The sequence below is a fragment of the Genypterus blacodes genome, unplaced genomic scaffold (genome assembly GCF_046128005.1).
Source record: "Genypterus blacodes isolate CSIRO-AG114 ecotype Tasmania unplaced genomic scaffold, CSIRO-AGI_Gbla_v1 ptg000070l_1, whole genome shotgun sequence".
In the NCBI taxonomy this organism is placed as follows: Eukaryota; Metazoa; Chordata; class Actinopteri; order Ophidiiformes; family Ophidiidae; genus Genypterus; species Genypterus blacodes.
The window spans coordinates 2,954,482-2,976,939 of NW_027466880.1; the positions used below are offsets into that span (position 1 = coordinate 2,954,482).

The following is a 22,458-nucleotide window of genomic DNA, read 5'->3' on the forward strand; positions in this document are numbered from 1 at the left end:
GGGAGGCCATTATGCACACACACACACACACACACACACACACAGACAGACAGACAGACGAGGAGCGAGGAGGAAATACAGGGGAGCAATTTGTCCACTTACCAGTTTTGGGCTCTTCTTTGCAGGTGCCACCCCTGTGGAGCCGGACAGAAATGGGGAGAAGAAAAAAGGGAGAATGTTACCAACAACGTCTAGAATCCACATTCAGAGAAGGCAACATTGGGAAAAAAGGGGAGAAAACGTAAAACGTATGCAGGCTCCAAAACAATGTGAGAGCAGCGCTGATCTCGCCCTCGCCTCCTCCTCCCGCCTTTCCTCTCTTTCCCTGCTCAGTTCCTTCACTCGCCCATCCGCGGCTTGCAGGAGGGGGAGCAGCAGCAGCAGCAGCGCGATCTATCTGCATCACTGCCGCGGCCAGCGCTCGGCTCTGCTGGTACATCCCCGGGAACAACCCAGCTAAGACACCCGCCACCTCCCACCACCCCAAAACGTAGGACAAAGTGGGAAAGTGAGAACTGAGGAGGGAAGTATGCCCCCCCCCCCCCCCCCCGGAGAGCAATCTGAGCCGGTAAATAAAAGAAAGAGAGCTAACAGAAGAAGACAAGGAGAGGTGGAAAGAAAAAAAGAAAGCAAAGCTGCACTCTGGAGCTCCTCGCCGTAGCATTACCCATGGAGAAGGAATCCAAGATACTGAACATTAAATTATAGGCAACCGTCAGTTCCCCTCTTACTGAGACCATCTTCCTGTGCCCACTGAGCGCCGCGCTCGGCTGTCGAAGGCTCCGGCATCTACAGGCAGTGGCTGCGTCCTCCCCGTCCCTCTCTCTCTCTCTCTCTCTCTCTCTTTCTCCTCTCTCTCTCTTTCCAGCTTTCCTCCCCCCCCCCTCTTCTCTCTCACCTCACTGCACACTGTTCCTCCTCCCTCCTCTTCCCTCAGCATCATCACCCTCCCTCCCTCCCTCTTTCCCTCCCAATTCCTCCTCTCCAATCCAACAACGTCCCCCTCACCCCAACCCCCACACGCTGGTAAACATCCACACAGAACTACCAGAAGCCTCCTCACCCTCCGCGTCTTAAAACAAGGCGTGAATAGACAGTGACCCCCAGTGTCTCAAACACAGCCAGGACATCTGCCACTCCCAATATTATCCTTTGCTTCTCTCTCTCCTCTTTGCTGAATGAGATGGGAAAAAAATTGTGGAAATGTATCCACACACCTCTAACATACACCATGTAACACGTGTAAGCAGAGCTAGTGTTTGATCAAGGAAATTGGGAGACAACCGTGCGTCTGCAGAACATCGTTTGGCGCACCGGCACACACACACACACACGTTCTTAATCCCTCAGACATCTTGCTTCATTCATAAGTGGCAGCTCTGACTAAATTACGCCTGCGTGTTTTGTTCTCTCCCTCCCTCTCCTGATTGCTTCGCTCTCTCTCTCTCTCTCTCTCACTTGCTTTCACCTTTATGGTCAAATGAAATTATTGATAGATGGGCACGTACCAATACTAATAAATCACACTTATGGCCGGCATTGAAGTATGCTGAGCGTTCCCTCTGGGAGATGCATGATGTCATTCAAAGTCGCAGGACGACAGTGGGACTCTCCTGCCCCACTGCATCTAAACTGGTGCTATTGTCCATTAGTGTCTTTGGATGTAGAGTATATACATCAAATGGAGCTTGTCAACACACATATACTTGCCTAAACCATACTTGAGAAGACAAATAGTCCAAGTATGCTCGAAAGCCAACAATGGAAAGATCCAGTTGGCGAACACGTTGTAGAAGACCACATGTCGGGCAGACCTTAAGAAGTTTTGTTCATGCCACCCCCGTGCCAGAAGAGGGTGGCAAAAGGCCTGTTAACCAGAGGCAATGATGATGAATGAGACAATCAACGGAGAGAGGAGTTGGCACCGGATTGAATTAATGTCTGCATTAAAAGAAAGGCAAAGGATGACGAGTCGGAAGGTTGTTCCAATATCAGAGGAGGCAGCGACGGAACCAAAACAAACACTCAAGCACCGTCGACTCGCCCCTCAGAGGTGACCCGAGCCAGCCATGTGATGCGTCAACACACAGTGGGGCGGGGGGGGGTGACAAGTACAAAACAACAAAAGACAAAGTTAGCCATTGGGGCTTTCGAGCAACCTAAAGTCCCACCATCTTTCCGCACTGAAGGTTCTAAGTATGAAGCGCACTGAGGGCGTTCGCACAGGTCAGCGCTGTGGTGCCAGCAGGTACAGTAGATGCAGATGTCAGCAGATTTACAGTGAATGTGCGCATTAAGTGGGTACTTGAAGGGTGAAAATGTGATGATTTCAGGAAACCAATGTCTGAACTATCACTGTTAGTCATTATAATATGTTCCATGGCTTACCACATCTTCAGGCCTTTGAATGGATTGTTTTAGATCTCCTGTGCCGTTCCCTCAAGAGTGCAAAGATTTAAGTTATACACAGGAATAAAAGCTAAGCGTGTCTTGTGTATTCCCAACTAGAACTGAGCTTCTCTATCATAACAGTAACACTTTGTAAAATTTTCTTGAGCTACAATTCTTTCTGGCATCACCCTGCATGTACATGTGTATCTCTTTCAACGCCCTCTCAGCTTCTTCCTGCTATGGAGCGTCACCTGACCAGCTGTGAACTGATGCTAGAAGGCACCAGGCAGTTACTATAGGATGGACGGAACCTCATGTGGAGCCATTGCAGCCTGTTCTCCAGACTATGGAGCTGGTATACCAGGTATCTCCAAAAGGCTGTCACAAAAAACCTCAGGCACATCTCTTAAATATTGGATTTTGTGAAAGGTGACCGCTCTCTCTCTGCCATCTTGCCTGCACACCGATAGACTGACTCGATCCTCAGCTCCTCCAGCTGTCAAATAACGGACCAGGACAGGTGCTGGCCGTCCTCAGGCTTCATTTTATGCTGTTTACGAAATCTAACGCCTTGTGGTAGGAAATGCAACCTTAATAGTAAATAATAAAACAGGACTAGAGGCAGAGGAATGGTATAGCCGTATGTCGCTTTGAACGATTAATGACGTATCAAAATATAATCAAAAATAAAATGGATTGATGTGAATTCTAAATGAGGCCACATAATGAAGTGTGCAGTATATTTGAGGGTTGCGGTAAATGCTTGACGGAGTGGCTGTCTCCTTGTTTCGCAGCCTGAGGAAAGCTTCCATGAATTTCAGTGAACACAGTTTGATTTGTTTTTCTCCGTCTGACAGCCCCACAGCAGCTTAAATCCAAAAAACTCTCCAGCGCCCAAAGACGATGCTGCAAGGACTCTTCTTTTTAACGCCAGGAGTCAGGATGAAGCGGGAGAGTCGCACGTCTACGTACATGCGCTGTGTATCAAGTATCGGCACATCTCCTAGGTGATTTATTGAGAGGCATAGGCCACCGGAGGCATAAATTCTGCCGAAATTGCTGTCCAAGGATTTTCTGCGAGGATTCATTGCGTTCCACTGCAATAGTACAGGTTGACAAGTCGTAAAGCATCCTGAACGCGCTGTACGACGCCGCTCAAAGGAGAGGCACTGGCTCGGGCAACCTGGCAAGCAGCAGTCACTAAACGGAAGCCATTACTAAGCAGATTACGCTGTCTCTGTGTTTGGTGTTGGTAGATCTCAGCTAGGAGTGATGGCATCCGATACGCAGGTCCATCTGTCACCGTGGCGACTGTGCCCAGCGACTGTGGGGAACTGACAGACGGTCTCCAGGCAACGGTTGTCGGGGTGACCTGCTCCCCTCACTACGCCAAGCAACTAAAAGCATGACATCAGCTGTGTACTTCATCAGCGTATGACTGCCATGCGGATTACAGCTTTATTTAGTTTCCTCTGTGTGTCTGTGTGTGTGTCTGTACGTGTAAACAGTGAAATTAAGCCTTGCAGCGGTGCGTACACATTTGATTGTAATAGATGATGAGTGGGGAACACACACACACACACACACACACACACACACACACACACGCACATACACGCACATACACGCACACACACGCAGGCAGAAGAGAAAGCAGACACGTGTGAATCTTTCCCTTTAGCTGGCCTGGAGGGCTTGTGGTCTGGAGAAGAAATTGAATTGGAAGTGAAGATTATTTGCAGCGCATTGTCATGGAAACAAAAGATGGCGCGGTGTTGGAGATTTGAAGTCGGATGCCTATAGAGATGTGAAGGAACGTGGGGGACAGAATGGGTTGCAGTGATTCACCAACAGAGGCCTCCAGCAGCTACAACAAAACCAAGAGCAGTTGAAACCTGAGGAACCTGGCCAGCAGGCCGGGCCCTCATCATTGCTTTTCATGACCGCATTGCTGTTTGTTACAGTGCCACTCCAGAGTGCAGTCAGCAGAATTTTTTAATGCAAAGCCAGCAAAAATGCGACGCTTCCTGCCCATACGATGAATTGATTCCTGCATTTGCCTATAGTCGGAATTATCGACATTTATCTCTTTATCCTAGGGTCTGGAGGCTGCATATATTGTTGCGGCGACGAGGATTCTTGTTTCTACAACTGTGAGTGTGTTTGTGTGCGTTACCCTGGCGCGCATTTGTATTTATTAGTGCATGTCCTCATGGAGCACTGATCCACGAGAGTGCAGCTTGACAGGAGGCATTTAAAAGCTGCCACTACACTTTCCTACTTTGATGCAATCAAGTCTGGCAATGATTCACTTGGTGTTTCCAGTGTGAGCCACGTGTCCACAGTCTGTCTGCAAGGGTAAGAACACTCAAATTGCACTTAAGGAGAAAGACAAACATACATATTGTCCTCTTCAGTTTAACACTGATGGATATGGACGCTTGTACGAGTGCACCGGACAAGTTTTTCCGTTTGACCATGGATGCTCTGCGGATAAACTGAGAGGTTCATAGACTGAACTCACCGAAGAGGTTCTATGCCAATAAAGTATTTCAATGTATAAATACATATATATATATTCAAAATGATTTATCATTAATTAAAATTAGTAGAAAACGCTACAATGGTAATTAAAAGGATCCAACTCCTGGCTGTTGTTAAAAAAAATTGTGTTGCTGTACTTTTGGCTCACACACACACACACACACACACACACACACGTTTTTGTGGTCACGCTGCCCGACACACTGCATTTTGGAAAGATGACTGCTCGCAGCTGTAAGACTACCATTAGCAACCCAGTGGAGCTCCTTCCACTGAAGTATTTAAAAAAAATCGGCAGACTTTTCACAGCTTCTCTATGATTCGGTAATCGTGTGGCCAAACAGCGATTTCAGCACTACCTCTCGCCTGTGCTAGCCCCTAAACCTGCCATTTGACCATCCACCGGTTATGCGGAAGGAGAAAAACATCTTGCGCTCTTTCCGAGAGTTGAGAAGTGGAAGACCATATTGCCCAGTAGGGACGAATGTGTCACCACTGATTGATGAATCATCAAAGCGGGCACGGAAAGGGAGAGAGAGGCCGGAGCAACACGGGGGTCTCTGCAGCACTCTTTCATCATCCCACACGCCTCCATCCACCCATATGCTTCCCCTCTCCCCGTCCACTGCAGATGTCGATCCTATTTTCTGCCCATGGCCACGATCAGTAGCAGCAGCCGAGCACATATTACGCTGCATTCATTGTAGCACCTGCCCGGCGTAACAAACAGGTGGGGGTGGGGGTGGGAAAAAAACTGGGAAATGAGACTCTACATCCCGGCGGAAACAAATGGGCTTATTTTTCTATTCTGACTAATGACATGAGGTATCGTGCTATGGCTTTGTTCACGGTATTCTACGCCCAAAGAAATTTCTGCTGACAAAAGCCAGCGCAGCAGACGTATGTGTCCCAGCGGGTCCCGCGGTATTTACACCTTTTTAAAGGGAAGAGGGGAGAGAAGATTAGCATCGGTGCTTTGGCAAGACACCATGGGTCACGGTGAATTATGTCAGCGTGCCAGTGGGGGTAATAGAAGACAGCCAGGGGGAAATGAGCACATTAGAGCCGTGTAATTAGACAAATGAAGGAACAATTCATTGTGTAACACAGGCTTGATTGAAGGCATAAATCATGGCCGCAAGCTTAGCGACAGTACATTGTAAAGCGCTAAAAATATCTCCAATGTGTGAAACCACTGCACCTCATAAGCTCTGACACACTGGCAACTAAGCCTGCACAATTTTGGAAAAGAATTTGCTTTGCGATATTTAAATTTCTTTGCGACGGCATTTTGGAAAGTCTACCATGTTGCGTCCTCCTGTTGTTAGATGGATTCAGCATATCTTTGTAGTTGTGCTGCTGTTCTCAACATCAGGAGTCTGTATAATGTAAGGAGCATGTGTGTGTGCCACTGTTAAGCCAGTCTATCAACAAGGCATCTCCAGGGTACTCAAAAGGGAATTCGAGTTATACGGGGCATATACAAGGTATAGAAGTCTTGTTTTCACTTCACGTTTACCACTTAGAGATGAAAGTACGGACTGCAGGAGCCAACAAGGAAACGTTGAACGGCATAAGTTGCAAAGATCTTATTCATTGTAGTATTACAGGGGAAAGGGGTAGAAAACTGTCTGTGTAAGTGTGTGTAGCTCGGTCCAAACCTAAAGATAAAAGCAAAAAAACAGCCCGTGAGATTCTCAAATGAGATTCACACTGTCAGGGTTCCGAGTGTGATCTATGGATCACCATTCCTCCCGAGAACGGTGGGGGGATTCAGCATGCTAGAGCTGGTGTGGAATAAAAAACACACACTTGCAGGCTGACGAGCACACACGCTTACACGCTGTGAAACAGAGGGGTTAGAGGGTATGTGTGCATGTATGTGCACTGGTCTCTGGAGATTGGCTCCTATCTTCATGTGGGCAAGAGTGTGAATGTCCATGCTGGCAACAGCGAACAGAAGCAGGAAAATAGATGGAGAGTGGGGGTTTGGAGGTGGATCTTCACCAATTAAGAACGTACCAGGGCCTTTCTGAAACAAATCTATAATTGCACGACTGTGTGTGTGTGTGTGTGTGTGGGTGGGTGCACACGCACAAGCGGTGTTTGCTTAGGCAAGAGGCGATCCTTGATGGATGGAAGCCTAGAGAGAGCATAATAGAGAAAAGTGGTGTGTGTGTGTGTGATAAGCAAGGCTGACATCAGGACCCCAATTAGAGGCTGGTGTGACTCATTACGAGTGCTGGAGAGAAGAGGAGAGAGGAGAAAGTAATTAAGGCACCACGGCGAGAGCCTTGAATGAAGAAGGTCTTCATCTTCTTATGACTAAGTGTGTGTATGAACGTGACCAACATGTTTAAAGCAAAGAGCTGATACGCATGAACCTACTTACTGTGTATATACACTACCAGGCAAAAGTTTGGACACACCTTCTCATTCTCTTCTCTTCTCAGTCCAAACTTTTGACTGGTAGTGTATACACTTGTGCTTGTATATTTTGGTACTCTTAAAGGTGTCACCACATTGGTTAATACAAACCGTAATGTGTCAAACTCAATATAGATAATTATCCAAAGTGACACCATTGCAGTTTGTCTCCGTCTAGCAGGAGCAGTCGGTTCACATAAGTGCTACTGAGCTACCTTCTGTTTTGCCCACAAGCCATTAAGATTCTGCACATGATGATACTGTAGCTTTATGGGCTTATGTACACCGACATGAATAAGACAAAAATAGTGCTCATTAGTAAGAAATCCGGCGTAGGTGTGTGGAAATGTTTGTGGAGAGTGTGGGGGCGTGTGTGTGTGAAGCGTGGCTCTATTTGGACACAAGATTGGACACAAACAGAGCGTCCGGTTGGAGAATAAGACTGCGATACAGAGACAGAGAGGGAAGCAAGGAGAGTATCAGTGTGAGTCTACACTATCTGAACCGTTTCCCCAGACAGTCGTGAGAACTTGCAACCCTACATACAAACCTTTTAGTTTCTTACTCATTCAGACACAAAGTAAACTATGTACAGCCTCACAGAGAGAATAGTCAAATTACCCGGTGAGTTTAATGCTGTGGAACACTTTGGGGATTTGAGAAAAAAGGCAAAAATTCAATCATTTCAGCTCAATCCTCCATTCACAGCTTCTGTCTTTCCATTTAGTTCTTTTGTGCAACAGTGATTTTCAATAAGAGGCCTCCACCAAAGCCAACTGGTACATTTGTAACAGCGGCACTCACGGGGAGGCGAGACTGTTTGGCAAAAGGACACAAACACACCTCAGATAAGTATTGAGGCCTATGGCTGCACTGCAACACCGGAGAAAGAACAGAAACCCTGGCCTGAAACATCACACCAAAGTCTGCCTGTGCTTTTGTTACTGTCCTTTGCATTCTTCCTCCATCTCCATTTTTACCTTTTTCTTTTGTCTGCCTCCTTATCAACGATGATGTTCCAGGACTTTCAAAGCCATCGAGTCTAAAAACATTCCTTACTGCGCCTCTCTTCCTCTTTCACTGTTGTGTTATTTGGCTGGTACTTCTTCAAATACGTCTGTTTACTCTGTGGCTCGGTTTCTCCTTCTCTTACAATTAAATGAATGCAGATGTCAATAAAGGATCTTCCCGTGTGCTCAAACAGCAGAAAACACAGAAGTCTATTGTTTAATTGCCCATAGCAGCGAGCAGAATCACGAGGAAGGTTTGTTTTATAATGCAGTAATTCAACATATGGGCCCATCAATCACGGACTGCCATAAAATCTCCAACGTACTCTCCATCTGCTCTCATCAGACACATTATGAATTTACATAAGTCGAGATAATTACATAAGGCACTCACCTCTCTGCACCAGCATTGTGACCTCGCTGCCTTTGGGACACTTGCTGAGCAGATCCACCACCTGGTTATGCGACATGCTCTGCACGTTTCTCTTGTTCACCTCCACGATGATGTCGCCCTCCTTGAGGCCGCGGCAGCGTGGGTAGTCCACAATCTGCTTCACTCTCTGCCCCCCGCCTCCGGGGCTGTCGGCGATGGTGAAGCCAAAGCCCTTGTCTCCCTTCTCCATGTGCACGGTGATGAGCTCTGGCTGTGTCGCGATGGACGACGCCAGTGTCGCCACGTCGCTGGGGTAGCCGTGCTGGGAAGAGGTGTCGGAGCCCAACTCGGCAGAGGGGCTGTGGGATCGGGGGAGGCCGTTGAGGGGCATGCCGCCATTGGCCGAGCCGTTGTTGTTGTGACTGCCGTGGCTGGATGGTGAGTCGTAGCTGCTGGAGCCATCCTGGCCGTTGACGATAATGGGATCTTTGTTTTCGAGAATTGCCACCGATGTAACCAGGCTGGTGTTGGGATCGTCGGGATCAAAGGGCAGCGGGTAGCCACGGCACAGCTCCAGGTTCACCATGGAGCCGATTGGGATGGACTGGAAGATCTTCACAACTTGAGCGTGCGTGTAGCCGAGCACACAAGTGTCATTGACGCTTACGATCACATCGCCTTAGAGGTGGAGGGGAAAGAGACATTAGCATGATGTAGAAATGTAACATGTGGAACTGGTATTATGAAGATTGAACCTGGTCAAAACAGACTGCTACAATGATATCTCATCGCTCAGAAAATACCTGTTTCCATCTTGCCATCGAGGGCAGCAGGTCCGTCGAGGACCAGGCTCTTGATCTGCAGGAACTCGTCCGGCTCGTCACCTCCCACAACGGTGAAACCAAAGCCCCGGCGACTCTTTTTCAGCTTGGTATTGATGAAATTCCCCTTCAATTCGGAACGATTCCGTGTAAAGAAAGGCTTCCCTCCTGGATACACAAATGCAAATAAGGTTCAAGGTTTGTATCTGAGAAGCTTTGAGTTCTGTTTGCCTCCTTGAGGTGCTATAACTGTCCTGGACACGGTGATCTAAAATATTCTCTCTGGGTTTCAGTGAAATGATTTTGCCCACTGGTCTGCGAAGGGTACCGCACAAGCACATTAACCTAAATGTTATTCTACTGCAACACAACTAACCTCTGTCAGGATGAAGCGAACAAGGAAAGTGCCTTTAATGGCTACTGGCTATGGTTCAGTAATCTCCCAGTGTGTGTCTGCTCTGATGGTACAACTAAACAGTCCTGTTTTAATCGACACATTAATTACATTAAAAGTCATCAAGGGATAATATCCATTGTGGAATGCCATCTCCCCCTGTTAGCTACTGGGCTAACCACAGCTCAGTGCCTCCATTCTGTGTATAGCACAGAATTTTACTTTTATTATACATGATATCTCAGCTTCAGCCGATGCGTGAAAATAAAAGGCAAAATTGAAACATGGTTGCTAAACAGAAAGACAAGACTACAAATGTCATCAAGAATGGTTTGAAGGCGCGCATCCAGAGGATAATCGCTCGACTACGTCCACTTCATCACTCAGCCCGTCTTTTGTCTAAATTTCTATACTTTGTTTTGAATGAAAGAATTCAAACAAAATGAGGCATTCAATGACAGTCAGGCGAGCGTTGTCAACAATAGACAAACATACATAGAGAAAAAGACGAGACTACAGAAGATGGAGATGGAAGTAGATGGGTGCACATTAAGATAAGTCAGTGGCCGTCCCTGTGTTTTGGGTGTTTTATGGTGCACATGTGTCAGTGCACCTCTCAGTCACATATATCAGAAAGCAAGAGATTTAACAACACTGTGAGCTGAGACGGCAGTTATGTCTGCAAATGATCCAGAAGTGTAAGAACAGATCAGCGAGCGGAAGAAACATGACTGAATGAGTTAGATAAAGAGATTTTCAAATAATGACTTTCCGAGAGGATAATCAAGTTTTAAGATTCACGTGACGCAGAGAGAGAGAGAGCGAGAGCGAGAGAGAGAGACAGTCAGAGGCAAGGACTGAACCAAAGTGGGGAGACTAAAGGCAGTAAGATAGTTAATGTGTGTCGTAAAATAAAGAGATCGATGAGGACAAACATAAAAGACAACCAACGGCAATGGACTGTAAGAGAGTGAGGCAGTTAATTCTCGGGCACGGCTGGGCTAATTAGACAAGCTGCTCGTGAGAGGCTGGAATAAATGGCAAGCGGGAGGAAGTGTCTTCACATGAAATAACTCAAAGATAATCATACGGTAGGATGAGGCCTAGACAGCAGCTTCATTGCAGGGGCGGATGTAATAGCCATTTGTGTAGAGCAATATTTACCCCAATGAACAATATTTTGGTGAAAAACTAAAAAATAACATCTCAACTAGCGTGGTTGACATATGGTTGTCTGCGTCTTCCTTCAAGGACATCATCATTCAAGGAGTCCTGCACCAGGGTCACACCGTCCTCCTTCCTGACAACTGTACACGTGTACACTAAATACAATAAAAGATGAGGATAAAAGATGAGGATAAAAGGATAAAAGATGAGAGCTTACGTTTCTGTCCCATGGCGTTGGGCACTGGGGGCGCCGTCTGAGGGTCCCTGTAGGTCTCCTGGTGATTGGCAGCATAGGTGGCCAGTGGTGCGCCTGCTAACGCAGAGTCTTCGATCCACTCTGTAACAGCAAGGGGTATACATACTCGAGATGGGGTCTGGACATGCACAACGTTGTCCTACTTCTATAAGAAATGTGAACCGAGACCTATAACAGTCGCTCAGACTTCCAGCTGGGCCACAACTGTTGGTAGCAAATCAATGTGCGAAACTGTGACACTACACAAGTTTCCAATCTCCCTACTGAGCGACGATGGATGGCTGTGAGATTATGTGTAAACCTGTGGTTAAACAGGTCACAGTTACAATGGAGGTGTGTGAGAATAGAGCAACCCATTTCCACACAATGGCAACCGCCTCTGATTAATCACCTTGTTGTTAAGGCCTTGCGATATGGACCAGTCCACAAGCTTCATTAACATTCCAAGCGGTGAGATTGAGTCACCATTGGAATGAGAGAGGAAAACAGAAAACTCCTTGAAGGCATTGAGTTTTTAAAGAGAGATTGGGCTTTGGGGCAGCAGGAAAGTCAGTAGGTAATCGAGTCAAAACCATTTCTGCTGATTGAACACACGATGGAGTTGCAATAGAAGCGAGTTCCTACATGAGGCCGGCCTGCATTTACATTTAATCTCTCAGTGGGACGACTTGTAGATGTTTCAGGGTGAGAAGAGGAGACGGGGCCCAAGAAAGGTTAGCTCACGGATTGGTTGAGTTCTGCTGCTGTGTGAGTTAAACCTCCCAGAACTTAACAGCAAGAAGGGCTTGCTGATTTCTTACATAATTTTCTTCCCCAATTACGAGAGAGACTTGATCTACGTCCAAACTAGTGAAGATACCATTGCAGATTCTGTTATAGTTTGAAAATAATCTAAATCTACACATTTTCAGAGAATATTGGTGATATTGGCTGGTTGTTACAACGCCTTGCTGCTCTCTGGCATCATCAAACTCCAGGGACAAATTTACGTTTGGAACAAATGCCCTCCCAGCGGGAGGATTCGATAACGGCGAAACATCCAAATGGTCCGGGCCGCCAGAGCACAGGAGGCTCCCACAGCCCAAACACACAGCTAATGAACTGGAAAATCTAAAATGCTCAAATGGGGAATGAGTTTGTGTTTGATCGCTCTGTCTACAATCGAATACAGGATCAGTGCTTCTGTCCACTACTGTCCATGTCTGGGATTGTTTTGAAGTAGAATTTAAAAAGATAATCAGGAGGACGGTTTAGTAATCCGATTGCTTGCACTTGCAGCTAAACTTACCTTGTTCACCTTAAAAACAAAGCAATAACGTTATTAGCTCAAGCTCAAATCCCAAAGCAACATAGGAAAATTAAATCAACCTCAAAAAGGCTGCGCGTGGTGCAACCGTAAATAATAGTTATGCCTTTATGGAAGGTCACTTTGCAAATCATAATAGCAGCAGGCAACATCAGGTAGCACAGTAGCCATAATTGGAAAAAAAGTCACAAACAGAATCACACGCGCGCACGCACACACACGCAAACACACACACAATCACACACATGAAGAGAAAGAAAGGAAATGACGCCCGTGGCAAGGGCTAGTGAACGAACCTCGGATGTAGCGCTCACCTTCAGGTGGCTGAGGCTGCTGAGGCGGCTGCTGCTCCAGCTGCCTGCGCCTCTTTGCCTCCAGCAGTGGATTCTCATACTGGGTCTTCCTGTTGATATGACTTTGGGGGGGAGGGAGGGGTGAGGAAGGAGGCAAGGGACGTGTTAAGGACGGAGGAAATATTAGGAAACGAGGGTAACGATAAAAGGATGCAGGAGGACAAAACGGTGAGAGAGAAAGTGAGCGGAAAGGTGAGAGAGGAGGATGGTGGTGGTGATACAGGATATCAATGTAAACATGGAGCAGGATAAGAGGGGAGCAGGTGAGACAGGATGTTTAAACGGGAGCCAACGACCAAAAGGTTGTAAAGGGAGAGGAAGCACATATTATGAAAAAAAACAAGAAATGCAGGTGAGATGAATACAACAACAAAAAATTGGGAGGTAAAAAGAAAGAAATAAGATGGCAGAATGAAAGGTCAAACCGATAAAAGAAACGGTAGAGGAATGGAAATCAGACGGAAGGCGTGGAGCACGAAAATAAAGGAATAAGAAGGAAAAGAGGGAGAAGATAGGAAAATAGGAGAGAGCGAGAGAGTAGATAAGCTTTGATTAATCCAGTAGGTGGATGAGGCTGCACACACACACACACACGAGCACGAGGACTCCAAAAACCACAGATACACAGAATAAACACTGTTATGCACACGTGTCGCATTTGCCACCGATCCAGGAGGGTTTCTTGGTAACCCTAGTGACCAACACTAAGAAATTGCACCCAGAGCAGCACCCAAGCCGAATTATGCATCAGCCTACGTGGGGAAACGGTGAATAATGCATATTGGAGAAATATTACAAAGACAAAGAGGTTGAAAAATAAATAAACTCAAAATGCCAAAACACGAGTTCCCTGAGGTGAAGCTTTGAAAACATCAAACACACACCCAACATATTTCTGTTAATGGCCAGGCCCCTGGACATCGCATGAGATGAGATGCGCACACACACATCCTCAGGGTGTGTGTGTGTGTGTGTGTATTTGTATATTAATAAGACAAAAAAGATGGCCTACATTCCTGTAGAATATCAAAATAGATTTTCTTATTATTTTCCCAGGCTCCTCCACCATCCATTCATATAGGTCACGCCCATTTGCACCTACGATTTTCTGCATTTTCCCCTGAAATTGTTTACTCAAACGGAACAAAATTGTAAAAGTACAATGTCTGCTCCAAGTCGAATCAAAGCTTTAATCTTTACTTTTTATTATTCCTTACTGTTTTGACACAATTTGGTGCCAAAGTTGAGTGGGCGTGTCCCATTCTACAAAAAAAGTGCTGCATCTTGTGCGGTAATGAGTCTGTCATGACCAGACATTTTGCAAAATTTTCCTCAAAACCAGATGGTTGTTCTAACTTCTAAACTTGGGATGATAAACCCAAAGCTAATCTTGTGGTGCAACGGTGCCATCAGTTGGTGTATTTCTCGTTCTTGGTGTAAGGTCTTTTTTTTTTGCGTGTTTACATGCGTCACTTACTCAACATAGTAGACCCCATACACCGGATCGTCTATTTTCTCCCATCCTGGTGGAAGTTCTAGAAAAGAGAGAAAGAGAAAGAGAGAATTATTCTGAGGGCTAAATTTAAGTTTTTACGTTAACCTGTAGGGACTATAGTTGAAAATTACAGCAAATGCGGTAAATTCACATTAAGTGTTTATTAATCCCCCCATCTATTATCCCCTTTTAACATTAATAAACTTAAATTATTGCACAAAAATTCCACATTCTTGGATGAAACTACTGGCAAAAATGGCACTGTGGTGGTGTTGTCCCGATCTTTGGGGTTCTACTAAGGTTGATGTCCTTCAATTGAGACTGTATCCATATGTGACAAACACTGAAGCACTGCTGAAGCCAAATCGGAAGGCTGATCATAGGAAGGCGTGGGCTCACTCTCAGAGAGCGTAATTGCTCGACAGTGCAATCTACAGTTACAGAAAGCCTTCTCTGGATATCTAACTGATTTACAGTAGTTCTACACTCTCGATTACAGCAACACAGAGTCTTGGCTGGCCTCCACAACGCAGAATGTCAGCGAGCTCTAATTGGCTACAAAAACAGATTTTCCAATAACGCTCTCCCGTGACGCATCAGTTTTGCATATTATGACCCTCGGCCAATTTCGCTCCGGCTCTGTATTCACTGGATGGATTGTAAATTACAATCATCAGCCTTGGAGAGCTTGGAGGGAATTCTTCTGCTTCCGTGATGACAAGGACCCTCTGCTAGAGTGGGGTCAGTAGAGGATGCAGCAAAACAGTGTGTGCATACAGTTTGTCATACTAAAAAAAGGCTGTCAGATGTGGCTGTCGAGGTGTCGGATAACCGCATGGTAAATGTGAGCAGGCTGAATCGCTATTATGCCAGATTTAGGAGGTCGACACCTGTGAAAGGTTACGTCGTTGGATATCATCGAAAAGCGTGCGCCACCAATTTGGGCACGGTCCATTATTATTCACGTGTTCTGAACCGGAACGGTAAATGGGAAGCAGTCCCTCCTCACCTTCTGCAAAAATTCTAATCACCCACTTGATTTCACACTGCACTAGTTCTGCTCCTGGAGGACCACAGCCAATGTGCTGAGTGCGTGTGTCTGTGTGTGTGCGTGCGTGTGTGTGTGTGACAGAGAGCGAGCACACAGAGGGGAATGCAGGGACAATATTAACACACTGTATACATATCAACGAGTAGGAACAGAGAGGAAGAGGTATTTTCCCCCTCACTCTGCCTCGCTTTCCTGCCAGCCCATCTTCCTTATCAATCTTATTTCAAGGGGGACTCAAATTGCCATTTTCAACTGTTTGCATCTCTCTTGCCGTGTGTGGTGATCGATTTCTCTCGAGTAAGCTTGTGTGTATGTGTCTGTGTGTGTGTGTGTATGTGTAGGTGCAGGTGTTCATGACATGCTTGAGTGTGTGAATTATTGTAGACCTGAATAATTGCGCACCTGTGCTCGACTAGTGGGATCAATATTTTTAGTTTTTTAGTTTTACATGCTTGACACTGGGAGCTGCTAATAAGACGGAAGCCTGCTGCACCAGCTTCCACTGTGCTGGTTCAAATCCTCTCTCTCTTTCTCTCCCCCCCCCCCTCTATCTGTCTGTCTGCCGTGTGCCTCCACTCGTGCCAAATAGCAAATCCAACCTTGACAGATGAAGGAGAAAAAAAGGAAGAGTTCCATTTAAAAATAAAAAGGTGAGTCTCCATTTTTGTGTCATACACTGTACTTATTGTGCATTCCAGATACTATCAATCAAGCAAGATGTTATCTGTGTTTTGTTAATTACTTTAGATTTGTGTTACTATTTCAGCACACCATCAGATTTGATATTACTGGGATTGAACTGGATTTATAATTATGAGTTCATTGGTAAAAACTTAATTGAACATTTCAGAACCCAACCCACAGTGTAAAATGGAAATGTATGCAAAGGTGGTTACACTTCGGCTATATGTTGTCCTTCAATTTCAACGTACTGCAAAGTAATAGGAAAATATGCTCATCAACACAGGGTGGCATAACCATCGTTCAGATGGCCTCTGTAATGGAATGACAACATTCATTACGAGTCTCCAGACAGCATTTATTCTGGCATGAGTGACCGCTGTGCTGTGTCTGATAGGCTAGTTAGCGTGTGAATGTGACTGAGGAAAAAGAGCCGGCGTCCGTCTGAGCCAGACAGACACCCATTAGGAAATCATCATTATAACAATCCACCGCGGATCAACCCTTGTCTCTTATGTATGGAGTGATGGCCTGCTGGTGTGTGTAATGAGTGTGGCTTGGCTGGCAGCACATTGGTGAACAAGCAAAACCGATTATTTGCTCATCTGACTGAGATGCTGCGTTCAGGACCACAAAGCAAGTGTAGGTGAGGTGAAGGTCAAGACTCTGATAGCGTGTCGTAATGACTAATTTCTAGATGATGAGGAATGACCGTCATGTTCATCTGTCATCTTTTATTAACACCTTGATGAGCCCCTGATGGCGGTGTCATTGACAGTCGCAGATGTGGATTGTTATTTATGGTGACTGGATTAGCTTCCTTTATTTTCGGACAGGACACCAAACTCAAATTTCCAATACAAAATACCTTTAGCATAAGAGAGGACTCTTATATGAGATAAGATAACTTGTGTCAATGTCTGATATATAACACATAGAAGATGAGAGAGGTGCTTACCCAAGTCATTGTCCAGCTCTTCTGTATGTACCCCTTCTACAGCACGGCCCCATGGGATCATTGTTAAAAGGAAAAGAAAAAGAGAAGAGACAGATTATTCACTCACACAAATGTAATGACGACTCACGGCCACTAGGTGGCAACATATAACCAAACCCTCAGCCCCCAGAAGTACAAATATAACAAGCAATATGTACAGCAAATCACTGACTCTATGTTGGGTTTAAGACATCAGTGAAAGTAATAATTGTATTATTTTATTATTATTATATTATTTTTATTTTATAAAAAAAAATTAAATTTCTTTATTTTGTGCTGTCATGTGCTGTCTTTTTAATTTCAGTTTTCTTTCATTGGTCCAGTGGTATCACCTTAAACCGCTTAATTTAAATTACATTAACATTGTTGTGGTTTACTTTTGCATCATCATCGTTATCATTGCTATAGTTATTATCATAATGCTAGATTGCTTTGTACCAGCTAATATGTCAGTCAACAACTAAAAGCACTTTCAACTGCATTTGGTATTAAAGTGCTATAGAAATTGGATTGAGTGACTAATTGATATTCAGCCACTGGAGATGCAGTTGGGTAATATTTTATTCAGTGCATATGTGCATTAGAACGGAATCCTTTTACCATGTTTCATTGAGTGTGCATGTATTTTACTCATTCCCAGGTGTCTGTGTGTATTTGATGCTCCTGTTTAGGATCACAGGGTTTCACTTATCTGAGTGACAAGATGTAGATAATGTACAGATCTCAGTGTAACGCAACAGAGCAAAAATGGCCAGATCAATAAAGTACATCTATCTATCTATCTATCTATCTATCTATCTATCTATCTGACCCAACAGCGACACCCATTGACAAAAGAGGGAACCACTATTTTTCCATAAACTATTACTTCTACTTTCAAAAAAGGATTTTGTTGAGCTGAAAACTACTTTTTGATTTATTTATTACCTATTTATTAAGAAAAGGTGTTGATAAAAGTCTCTTCTGCATTGAGAGGCACAGCGTATTTATACCAGGAAATGAAAATGTTTTCATTGGACTGGATTGAAAACATCAAACACACACCCAACATATTTCTGTTAATGGCCCCTGAGCGTGACTGTATATTCAATACTTTTTCAATGTGTTGTACTGTTGATCCAAGATGTTTGAGTGCACAAACATCCAACACATAAAACAGAGACAACAATAGTTAAAAGCACAAACGACGAACGTACCGTCATCTTCACATTCTTCCAGGGGTTTCTGAGGTTTGTCCAGGCACCGAGGGTCTATCCACGAGGTGGTCTTTGTATTGTGGCTAAAGAAAAACACACACAAAGGATGCACGTTACATTACAAAGAAATGATTCACATCAAGAACAGGAAACAGACGTCCATTAAGTGATACTGTCAAGAGATATTAAGTTGAGAGGAGGGATCTGCTTGGAAAATATCTGCATACATGGAAAACAGAATCCAATCGTAAGTTACACTGCTTATTACAAAGCACAAAGCCCATTCTTCTACAGTGACACCGTTATATACTGAATATAATCACTAAGGAAGAGTATGCAATATATACTATAAACATTTGGATTCCTACGTTCTTAGAACATCACTTGTGTTTTGGGGCCGAGTCTGTCGATGTTACTTCAACATCTGAACATATATGCATGCAAGCCAAAAACAAGCATTAGTCTAAGCAAACACAGTCTGGTATACCCAGCTCTAACATTCTATTTGTTCTTCGATGTACACATGCCTGTGCATCTCCACACATTTTTTTGATTAAATAAGGATGAACAACTTGGGCATTAAGTTAGAGGCAAGGCTGTGTACTGTGTGTGTCAACAAGGCCATAATCACTGTAAGACCTTTAAATACACTGTGAAAACCTGATCAGAGCAACTAATCAAAAGAGAAATACAGCCTGAGGAAATCTGTGTTGGTCCCATTTCTTTTTAAAAACACCAAACTTAAATCAAGACATTTGCTCCTACAATACAATATATACATATACCTACACAAAACATGTACATACAGTGGGTTCAGCTATTTTTATTCTCTTAGCTGGAGCTTTAATCTTGACATACATTACATCTGTTACATTTAATGTACAAATGTCAATACGTCTGGTCCGCGTTAACTTATCGTGTATGTATGTATGTGTTGTAGGTCTTACTCTATGTAGTAGACCTCTCCGCTCTCGGTGTAGGCCATCTCCCAGTTATCAGGCAGGGGTCCCACTGGGTCCTCTGCGGGAGGATGGCTCAGGTGAGGGTGTGTCTGCTGTGTGCTCTCCGTGATGGCCGGTGGTGAGGGGGTCTCAGTGTAGGACGGTTCACTCCGGTGTGTGGCAAAAGAACGCACCGAGTGAGGGATCTCGTCTAATTCACTTGAGTCTCCTGGAGGACCAAAAGAAACAGAAGATAGAGGGCTTTCAAGAACAATGCCGTCAAAGTGTCCACGTCACTGAGGAACATCATCAACACATCCAAACTGTACACTGCCAGGAGAAAACTCTGTGTTAGCTCAACCCAAACACAGATTTAGTTTTGTGGAAGAGCAACTAACACTGCTGAGTGGGCAGTTCACACCTACGAGCGCAGCCTCTGAAGTCCCATCACCCTGCTTCCTGTTATCTCATTCACACACTCACACTGCACTGGCACCCTGGTAGCTCACACACTCACAGATGGCAAATAAACAACTTTTGGTCTCACCTTCCAAAGAAGCCACATGGCAGAAACAGCTTAAGGCTTAAGTCAACTTGCTTATAATACTGACCTACTAACACACAATTGGAAATTCAAACCCTGCGACTCCCCACTACTCCACCTCTGAGAAACGCAGCAAAAACCAACCAGACAGTCCGCACAAGGTCCAGTCCTACAGCACATAACCCAAAATGTGACCTATTTTGATCACTGAGAACAGCAAAAACATCCTAAGTATCATCCCTTCACATTGACATTTGATGATTTTTCCTGTAGTGAAAGTGAACAAAAACTGAGGAATTTCCAAATTTTATATCCTTGCACAGCCAATGCTTTGACCCATATACTGTATATTGAACTGGAATTCAGATTCACCAGAGAGGGTCAAATCCAGGTTATGGATAAATGTGAAACTGTGAAATTACACTACTCCTGTAAAACCTAAAGAACACTACTCTTCTCCATCCAGTTATTCATGACTGAATGGAACAATATGAATGGTGAGGGTAAAGTTTGAGGAATAATTATCTCTTAACTCAAATTCCCAAATAAGGACACTGCTCAATTATCCACCTTCCAATACTTGCAGCTAGATGGTGCTGTTTCACACTCGCAGACTTGGGCCAGATGTGGATAAAATCCAGAAACCATAGACTTACCAATCAAAGAACCTCTTGTATCCTGCAGCTCTTCACCAAGCCGACAAGCTTTCCACCTCCTCTGTGCTCTCCGTTTCCCCTCAGCTTAATCGTCTTCACAAGACACACTCCCCACACACACTCCCTATTTCTCTCTCTGTGCTCTCTGAGAAATCCTCTTCATACGTAACCCCCCATTTACCCCTTCCAAGCCACTCCCTCCCTCCTTCCCACGTTCTCCCCATTTCCGCCTCCTCCCACTTTACCCATCAGCACCCTGGCTATGTTTTCCTTTCCTTTCTCTTCCTTCCATAAGACACAAATGTAGAGCGGGAACTCGTTCTAGGAAACTAAAGAGGCGTGTTAAATACATCACCGAAGGAAACGGCATGTATGCTCATGACGACACCAAGTCTGTTTGTTTAAAGTCCAAACCAGCTTAACCACTTGCACATACTTCAAAACCAGAAGTAAACTTTATTGTGAAGCTGTATTCAATTAAACCACAAGTATGAGTTTGGTTTCAGACCAAATGAAAAAATATTGTGCACAATTCCTGAAGGTATTTTGCTTCCAAATAAATCTAAACAATGTCCAAACTCAGTATAGATTTGTGTTTAGACTTGGCGTCAGAATTCATCCTGAGTTTAGATTTCACTTTAAGTGCTCACAGACATTTTTACGTACATGTGGAAAATACAGAAACCTCCCATTTGTACTGTGTTCCACATGCAGTTAATACTCCCAATTATTTGTCTGTGCTGTGATTCAGGTAAATTAACTAAGTAAGTAAATGAAGTCTTCCATTGAGGAACAACACGCACACACGTTATCTAAGATGTTTACATGCTTCAATACATCGATTTACAATTGCATAGTCTAGGTCTGTTACACAAACACAGAGCACATTTAGACTGAATATGACTAAATTAAGGATTTGCTGTCTTGATCGCAGTGTAATTGGAGTATTAACGTGCACATAAACATACGATTGATGGTGGTGCTGCCAGAAGCATTCAGCACTTGAATTTCCTCACCAAGCATGCGCAAGGCAATGAAAGCAACCAGTTACTGGACCCCGAAATCCTATTGATTCCATTAATTAACAGCGAATGCATCAATCTGCATTTTTTTAATTTTTATTCATCATGGATGTATGATGCATGGAAAAGCACTTAATGTGGACCATATTTAATGTCTCATTCAAGGGAAATTGTGACATGTCAAGTCTTCACCTCAGGTCTGTTTGGGATCAGTAACAATGACATCTAGCCTTTGATTAGTCCCTTTATTTAAATGGAAACAGATCTCCAACACGTTCTTGTGGAGCTCTGCTGCTCATTAAACATCATCCTCTCTGCACTCTCCACGTGTCTACATAGCCACCACCCACCACAGACGGACAGAGACCAAATTGGGTTTGGCAACGGTATCCCATTGCATTCAGGTCATGATTTACGGTTGTTCTGGCTTGTGGTTAGATCACCTGCGATTCATTTTGGTGGTGTCGAGTGGGTTCAATGTGTCTGTTCAATGGGTTAAGAGGGGTTCAACGTGTCTCAAAAATGTGAAAAGGCAACCCGTAAAACAGAAAGTCTTCCAAAACAATGAAATCTAACAACATTAACAACTGTACTCAATTCCATCCGTCCATTTCCTTTTCTTCTACTTAACGTTAACTTTTGTGCCAAAGCCTAGCTCACACTAAAATTTGGGAAACCAATCGATAATTCCATCAAACTACAGATGAATGTGAATGTGAATTAGATACACTTTGTATACATTTCCCACTCCTCTTTCCCTCTGGGGATCAAGAAAAGTGTGTTTCTTTCTTTTCTTTCTCCTTCCTCGTTGGACTCCTCTTCTCTTCACGTAC

At 44.5% G+C, this 22,458-nt stretch overlaps 1 protein-coding gene across 5 annotated transcripts in view; it reads right to left on the reverse strand.

The window, feature by feature from the left end:
- The window catches only part of magi1b (membrane associated guanylate kinase, WW and PDZ domain containing 1b), a 123,437-nt gene that overhangs the window by 26,222 nt on the left and 74,757 nt on the right, over positions 1-22,458 (reverse strand). For all 5 annotated transcript variants that reach the window (XM_076156398.1, XM_076156396.1, XM_076156394.1 and 2 more), the window contains exons 5-13: positions 19,410-19,632; positions 18,463-18,545; positions 17,228-17,263; positions 14,520-14,577; positions 13,004-13,104; positions 11,345-11,464; positions 9,549-9,734; positions 8,767-9,423; positions 103-134 (exon numbers count right to left, since the gene is read on the reverse strand). In XM_076156398.1, the coding sequence (XP_076012513.1) occupies positions 103-134; positions 8,767-9,423; positions 9,549-9,734; positions 11,345-11,464; positions 13,004-13,104; positions 14,520-14,577; positions 17,228-17,263; positions 18,463-18,545; positions 19,410-19,632 (1,496 nt within the window). The remainder of the gene's footprint in view (positions 1-102; positions 135-8,766; positions 9,424-9,548; positions 9,735-11,344; positions 11,465-13,003; positions 13,105-14,519; positions 14,578-17,227; positions 17,264-18,462; positions 18,546-19,409; positions 19,633-22,458) is intronic.